Consider the following 8254-nt stretch of genomic DNA (forward strand, 5'->3'; position numbering starts at 1 on the left):
GGCGCGTGATCGTAAATGAAAAATTTTTTTTTTTTATTTGACTCGTCGTAAATTTTATCAAAAATGACAAAATTTTATACCATTTAATTAATACCATTTTCAACCTCTTCCCTCCGACCCCTCACTTCCCCCAACCAACCCTCCCTTCCTCCATCATCTTAAACCCTTTTTATCTTCGCCAAGTATAAAATCTTCGTTATTATAAATAAAAAATAATAATAATAATAATAATAAATTACAAATAATGTGATTGTGATTAAATGACCCCTAAAATTATAAAAAGAAAATTTCCTTTTACACTTTTATAGTTAACGTATAAAGGAAAAATAAAAAAAAGGAAAAAAGGAAAGGAAAAAAAAATATAAGAGAGACGTAATTAAGAGTGCGGAAAACAAAAAAAATTTGTGCTGTGTGTGTGACGTCACAATCAAAAAAATTTTCACGGTCGAATGAATTTTCTTCCTCTCTCTCTCACTCTCTCTCTTTATTTCTTATTTTAAGAATGACCAAAATCGAAAAGTAAAAAAAAATCTTTTATGTAATGTTATAAATAAAAGTAGAAATTTCATTCGACGTCTTCTGCTACAAAAAAAAAAAAATTATTAGTTTTTATATGAATGTCTATATAAAAGTAGAAGAATCGACTTTCTTTCTCCTCCTTTCTTTTCAAATTTATTTCATTTTCTTCATCTCTTTTATCTCTTTCTCTCTCTCTCGCACATTCATCGTAACAATAAATTTTTTTCGTTTGTTGGTTGGTTGTCGTTGTTCATTACAAAACGTGAAAAAATTTTTCTTTTTTTTGTGGTAGTGATAGAAAAGGAAAAATATAAAAATTTACGATACGATTGACTTGATGATGTTTGCCCGAAGAAAAATAATGAGAAATAAATAAATAAATAATATGCGTTCCAGTACGCTGGATAAAAATATCCAAATGTTATCTCACATGATTGAAAATCATTTTTTACTGGAGAAAAAAAAAAGGAAAAAAAAGGAAAACTCGCTGGAAAAAGTCGGTAATAACCTTAATTGAAGATTACGCCTCGAGTCTGGCTTCTTCTTCGCACCCCAAGGGAACGTAAAGGCTAACAAACAACCAGACAGCCGACAACCCTTTTTTTTTATCCTTACCACCGTATACCACTTACAAATTAACATTCGAAAGGAAACAAAAAAAAAAAACTCTTCAAGACAACAACAACAAAACATAAAATCAATCATAATAAAACATTAAAAAGTAACAACAAATTAACGAGTAAATTTTTTTTTTTCTTCTTTTCTTTTTTCTCCAGTTTTTTTTTTTTTTTAATTATTGTTATAAAAAAGAATAAGTTGGGGGAAAGGGGGGAAAGGGGAGATAGAGAGGAGGGAAAAAAAAGAAATTCGATTTGTTGAATTATTAATTTGTTTTAAAAGGTAGAGTAAAAAAAAAAAAAAAATGAGGGAAAAAATTGTAAAGATAGGATTATGAATGATGAATAAGAGGCTTGAAAGGTTGCAGAAAGAGAGAGAAAGAGAGAAAGAGATAAAGAAAGAGAGAGAGAGAGAGAGGAAAAATTTCAAAAGGTTTTCTCACTACAGGTGAATAAAAAAAAAAGAAAAAAAAAGTTAGATGATGGACTTAATTTTAATTAATTAATTATCCGGTAAGATTTTTTTCCTTTTTTCCTTTTTTTTTATTGATTGTGGCATTTGGATTTTTTCCTGCCCCCTTTTTAATTTCCACCCCGCCCCCCGCCTCCCACTTTTTCTTCGTTAGTATTCCTAACTACGCACCTGACGACACTCGATTAATTATTAAGTTTTAATTTGTACACAAGATTAATAAATAAAATCGTCTCTTTACGGTGACAACGTATTTGTCATTTTTTTCTCCAGTTTTTTTCCAGCTTTTTGATTATATTAAAAAAAAAAAAAAGAAAACATCCTGGAGAAAATAAAAAAAATTAATTTTTAAACTCCGCAAAACGCAAAAAAAAAAAAAAATACGTGACGAAATCTTTACTCTCTCGTAATAAAAAAAAAAAAAAAATTTAATCCCGCATGATGTTTGTTGACACGTCAAACAAAAAAGAAAAAAAATTCGCGGTCGGAGTTTTAAGGAATAAAAAAAAAAAAAAAACCAAAATCAAAGGATAAAAGAAAAAAAAGGGAAAAAAAAAGGAATGAATGTAATAATGAACCCGAAGGACATTTTTTATTTTTATTTTTTAGCAATATATGCAAATTTAAAAACATTTAAATGCAAATTTAAATGCCACTGGAAACGTTTATTAATTTTCCACTAAAGAGAGAGAGAGAGAAAAAAAATAAAGAAAGATAGGGAGGGTGAGGGAGAGGGAGAGAGACCTCTAACACCTACTTGACCGGTAAAAAATTATACATAATAAAATATTTTGATTGATACTGTCACGAAGTTAAAAAAGGAGGGTAAAGAATGAAGAATTAAAAAAAAAAGAAGAAAAAAAAATTGATTACCGAAGAAGCTCTAGAAAAAGAAGAAAGGTAAAAGGTTAAAAAGAAGGTTAAAGGAGGAGGAAAAGGAAAGAGGTCAAACCTTTATTATTATTATTATTATTATTGATTGTTGTCCATTGAAAAGGTTAAAATAAAAACGATTATTCATTGCCTTTTTTTCTTTTCTTTTTCTCTTTTTCGTTTGCTCAAATTAAATGATGATGATAATAATAATAATAGGAAATTTTGATTGTGTTAACTGAAGTGAAGAGGGAAGGGGTGAGAGGTGAGGTGTAGAAAAAGGTCAAACTGGAAAAACCGGAAAGATGATGAAAACTTACTTAAAAATTTTGCACAAATAGTCACGTCGTGTTTGTTTTTTTGAATTTGAATTTGAAATTACGTCGAGTGGTTTTATACATTTAAAACAAACGGCTGTTTTTGGAAATTTGTTGTTTGTTTTTCTGTTTGTTTAAAAATTTTTTAAAATTTTTTCGGTTGTTTTTATATATAAAAAAAAAACTTGACTTTTATTATTATTATTAGTTTGGAATAAATTGAAACGTTGAATTGAAGTTGAAACGTCAAAATCGATTATATATAATAATTAAACGTCACTGAAACAAACAAATAAACGAACGAACAAACAGACAAAACTCCTGGAATTATTATTTAATTTTAATTCCTCCCTTACCGCCTTTCCCCCCCCCCCCCGGGAAACAAAAAATGTGTTTATCATTTGATTCTTTTTTTTTCTCTTTTAATTATCGATAATAATAATAATAGTAAATGTAAAACGTCTTTTTCGATATTGTTAATTAAAAAATCATTGAAGCAGAAGACGATTAAAAAAAAAAATTAATAATAATAATAATGATTTTTTTTTTAAACATTTCTTTGTTTAAATCGGTTGTAAAGCTCCAGCGAGTTTTATTTTTTTTTTCTAAAATTTTTCTTCCACGTCATTTTTTTTTCCAACAAACATTTTCCGATACAATATATTCGTTTGTTGTTAGAAAAAAAAAAACAACGAGACGACAAAAACAAAAAGAACAACAACAACAACAATAACAAACACGAAAACATTCGCAACAAAAACCCGGTTCATTTCATTTGACGGATTTTAACATTCGATAACAATAATAATAATAGTAAACATAATTTTCAAATTTGAGAGGGGAAAAAAAGTGTGAAAACATTTTTTTTTTTTTTTTTTTTGGAAATAATAATGATGATAATAATGATAATGATAATATTTGCGTTTTTTTTTTTTTTTGAAAAAGGCAATAAAAATTGAATTTTTTATTATAAAATTACATACATCGTTTGTCCATATTATTATTATTATTAGTTTTAAAACAAACAAGAGAAAATTTTTTTTTTTCTTCCAGATAAAAATCTAACAATAAAAAAAAAAAATTTTTTTTTTTGAATTGTAATAGTGGCAACACTAACAATAAAAAAAAAAATTTGTAACGTATATATAAGTAAACAATAGTTTTTTTTTTTTGACGTATTGATAAGATTTCGGGAGTATCGAATTTCATTTTTTTTTTACACTTAACTCGCAGTCATTCGCTGGAAATTTTGGAACTCCAGTTACATAATATATATATATATATATATATATATATATATGTATAATGTTTGCCGATGGTAATTTTTAAAAGCGAGAGAATAACCGGTAATAACCGGTTATTTGTCTCGTAAGTTGTTTAGATGGTAATCCGTATGTTAATTGTAATCACGGATGTTTAAAATTAACTATATTCATTGTTTTCGTTTTCTCATATTAAAAGGAAACAAACAAAAAAAAAAAAAAAATGGAGCGCGTGTTTGTTTGCTTTCGATATCGTCATATCGGAAGATGGTATACCACCACCAACGGATGGTATAAAATTAATGCCATTAAAATAATAACGTGCCATCTTTTGAATTAATTGTAAAAAAAAAAAATTAGATTTCTTTACGCCGAGAGAAACTTTTTTTTTTTAAATTTTACTCCCAAATCGTCAGTTGAATTTCTCTCCTCCCCCCGTTTTTTCCTTAAACTTAATTTTAATGACACGTCACACATTATTATTATTATTTTAAAATTCCCGCGTAGTAAAAAAAAAACCACGTGATGAGGATTGTTTTTTTTTTTTTTTAACTAATATACCGTTCGAACGTTTTTTTTAAAATCGATACTATCGATCAAAACAAAAAAAACGTTTGTTTTTATTTATTTTTTCTGCGTACACGTCTTTTTTTCATTTCACATCGTTTCTACATCCACGTTTTTTTTTTGAGAGAATTTTCCGCATAAATTTTTAGGGGATGATTTAAGGCATTAATTATGAGATTTTTTTTGTTTTCTCTTAACGTTCGGTTGAACGATTTCCCGCCTTTTTTTCATAATTATCATCATGATCATCATCATTATTATTATTATTATTATTATTTATGACTTTTTCGTACAATCGAGGGTGTCAATGAAAAAATTTACGGTTAAAACCGGAAATTTTTTTTTATTGTTGTTGTTCTTGTTGTTAGGTTACACCTGTTGAAACTCGATTTGTCCCTTCGAATCGAAAGGGATTTTTTAGTGGGGGCAGGGAGGAGGAAAAAGAGGGGGGTCAATCCGAAAATTAATTTTTACGTCATTAATAAAAAAAAATGATTAATCGATCGAAAATAAATAAAAAAAAAAAAAATTTGATTTTTCATATTATTAACAAGGCGGAAACTCAAAAGGGTAAAAAAAAAATCCGTTACGGGAAGTTTAATTATTTCTAACCGAAAAAAAAAAAAAAATTAAATTTTGCTACCGGATATTTTGCTTTTGTTAAAACGCGCGTACCCACGCTCACACGTACACGCACGCACGTACACGCACGCATGCGCGTATTATTGATATTCAATTTTCATTTTAATTTGATTTTATGCCACGTTATTTATTAATATTTTTTTTGATTAAAAAGCCGCTTCTTCTTCTCGTTATAATTATTAATAATGATAATAATAATAATAATAATAATAATAATAATAATAATAATAATAATAATAATAAATGGTTATTTAATAAACAATCTTTTTTTTTATTTATTTATTATCATTAATATTGTTAAGGAGGTACTACCACCTACCCGTCGCGAGTATTAATTTAAAATATTATTAATAAATATCGATGAACAAGTTGCGGGGAGGGAAGGAGGGGAGGAGAAGGTAAGGGAAAGAGAAGGAGGGAAATTACAAGTAATAATAATAATAATACGGTAAAAGAAGAAGTAAATAAATAAATAAATAAATTTTTTTTTTTGGTTTAAGGTAATAAAAATTGTCAAAACCAAGTGTAATAACAACAAATTTTCTTTTTTTTTTTTTCGTTTTGAAAATATATTCTAATGCCACGTTTTTTTTTTTTTTTAACGGGAGCAGGGAGAAAAGAAAACTTGTTTTTTTTTTTTTTTTAAATATAAATTCTGCTATTTTTTTCCCGATTCCGAAGAATAAATAAATAAAAGAAAATAATTTTTATCGTAAAATTTCGTGGCAGCAAATAACGACAACAAACGACAACAAACGACGAATACATTAACGTTTTTTTTTTTTTTAAATTTATTTTTTCGTATTTTGTAATCATTAACAACGACAACAACAACAACAAAAAAATCGTTTAACTCGATTATTCGTGTTCGATGTCACGAATTATTTTTTTTTTTTTAAAAAAAAGTAATTTTAATAAATAGTGTCAATAGACAAAAAAAAGAAAAAAAAATTGAATTAAACACGTGTTTGTGTATTTTATTTTTTACGTAACGATCGTTAATAATAATAATTTTTTTTTTACTTATTAAAATATTATTAGTATTATTATTATAAAATTATTTATGAAAATGACGTCTCGGGTAATGTTCCCAACATGACAAAAAAAAAAAATCTCATCAAACCGTAAAAACCGAATATAATTATTTTGCATTATTATTATTATTATCAATAATAAATTTTTGACGTGTTACGAGACAAAACGACAACGACACAAATTTGATTTCCGATTCTTTTCTTTTTTTTTTAAATAAAAAAGGGAATGAGAAAAATTTACGGTTTTAAATTTAACCCGAAAGTAAAGGTGTAACAAACAAACAAACAAACAACACAAACAAAACAAACGTTTGTGTTTTTCTTTATTTCGTCGTATGGTTTGTCGTCGTAATAATATTTCGGTCGGTAGCGTTGTTGTCACTAACAAACAAAAAAAATTACAACGTCACAAAAAATTTTTTTTTTTTTTTTTAAATAAATGTTAATTACTTTTTTATTAGTTATTATTCTTCTGACACGTCGAATCGATGAAAATGATTAATATTATCATTACGGGTTTGTTTGCTTTTAAAATTTTTTCGTTGCACTTTTTTTTATTTAGTAAAGTTTCCGCTGGGAGTGAGTAAGCAAATTATTTAAATTACAATACGATCGATATAAAACATATATATAAAATAAGTTTTCGCTCGTTTGTTATGCTTATTTATTATTATTATTATTGTTGTTGGTGATGATAATAATGATGATGATGATGATAATGAATGATAAAATTCCGTTCGTTTTTATGTTATCGGTAACCGATTTATGATGGGATGACGCGTAGTAACGGATTCGTTTCATTTGGGGTTGAATTTTCTTTTCTTTTTTTTTGCATAAATTGATATTATTATAAATGTCGACAAATTTTTTTTTATTCTTTTCATTATCATTCGAGGATTGATTGATTGATTGATCGATCGATCGATATATCGATTTAATTTTAATAAATTAATTTTTTTGGAACAAAAAAAAAAACACTTACGGTTGATTTTATTTTTTTTTTATTAATTGCAAGAAAATTTTTTTGAATTTTTCCGAATAAAAACGAAAAGGAAAAAAAAAAATTTTTCAGTAGGTCATGATGATGACGTTTTGGAAAATTCCAGAAATTCCAGAAAACTTTTTTTTTTTTTTTCTATTACATTCGTGCCAAATTTTAATTTTTCACTTTAAAAAAAAAAATTAATATTTAACTTGTGACACTTGAAATGGCCATTTTAACCTGCCGTGATCGTAAAAGTAATAATAATAATTGGGTTACTGTTCATTTTTTAATCGAAATACCGCCCAAAGTAAAATTCTATGCGATAATAATAATAATATTAATAATAATAATAATAGTAATAATTAACGCCACGATATAAATAGATATTCAATATATTTATAAATTTTTCGTTCCGCGTGAGTTTGCGCGTGCGTGTGCGATCCTGATTTTTACTTTTTTTTTACTAATATCATCATCATCATTATCATTATTATTATTATTTGGTTATTTAAGATAAAAACGTGAGGAGTTAAAAAAAAAAAAATTTATGTTTTTTATTTTAGTGAAAACGTGACCGAGCATACATATGTAGAGCAATATAAGAAAAAGAGAAGAAGAAAAAGCAGATGATCTCGCGTGCGTGTGTGCGTGTGTGTGTGTGTTAGCAAAAATTTTTTTATGCATTCCACTTACGTCATTTTAATGCATCGGAAATATTAATAATAATAATAATAATAATAATAGCTTTTTTTTAAAATTATGTATATATTTATCAGATTTAAACAAAAAAAAAAAAGATGATGATGAAATTAAAATCGCTGGGAAATTCTATTGTTATTGTTTATATATATATATTTTACTTTTTTTTTTTTATTCTAGAAAAAAAATTATAATAATAAATAATTATTTTGTTACAACAATGAGTCATCATCGTAATAACGGTTACCAAGTGTGACGAACCGACAA

General features: G+C 26.2%; 2 protein-coding genes across 2 annotated transcripts; one reads left to right on the plus strand and one right to left on the minus strand.

Annotated features, from left to right (window-relative positions):
* Window positions 1-1039: 1039 nt before the first annotated feature.
* On the minus strand, window positions 1040-1869 carry Phum_PHUM598030 (uncharacterized protein; the record flags this gene model as incomplete). Its single annotated transcript, XM_002432660.1, has 3 exons — window positions 1040-1146; window positions 1730-1779; window positions 1850-1869. 3 exons carry the CDS (start codon window positions 1867-1869, stop codon window positions 1040-1042), a joined length of 177 nt encoding a protein of 58 aa, XP_002432705.1.
* A 5642-nt stretch (window positions 1870-7511) lies between these two features.
* Window positions 7512-7918, plus strand: Phum_PHUM598040 (uncharacterized protein; the record flags this gene model as incomplete). Its single annotated transcript, XM_002432661.1, has 3 exons — window positions 7512-7595; window positions 7802-7809; window positions 7852-7918. 3 exons carry the CDS (start codon window positions 7512-7514, stop codon window positions 7916-7918), a joined length of 159 nt encoding a protein of 52 aa, XP_002432706.1.
* Between the last annotated feature and the right edge of the window lie 336 nt (window positions 7919-8254).

The sequence above is a fragment of the Pediculus humanus genome, genomic scaffold (genome assembly GCF_000006295.1).
Source record: "Pediculus humanus corporis 1103172108316 genomic scaffold, whole genome shotgun sequence".
NCBI classification, from domain to species: Eukaryota; Metazoa; Arthropoda; class Insecta; order Psocodea; family Pediculidae; genus Pediculus; species Pediculus humanus.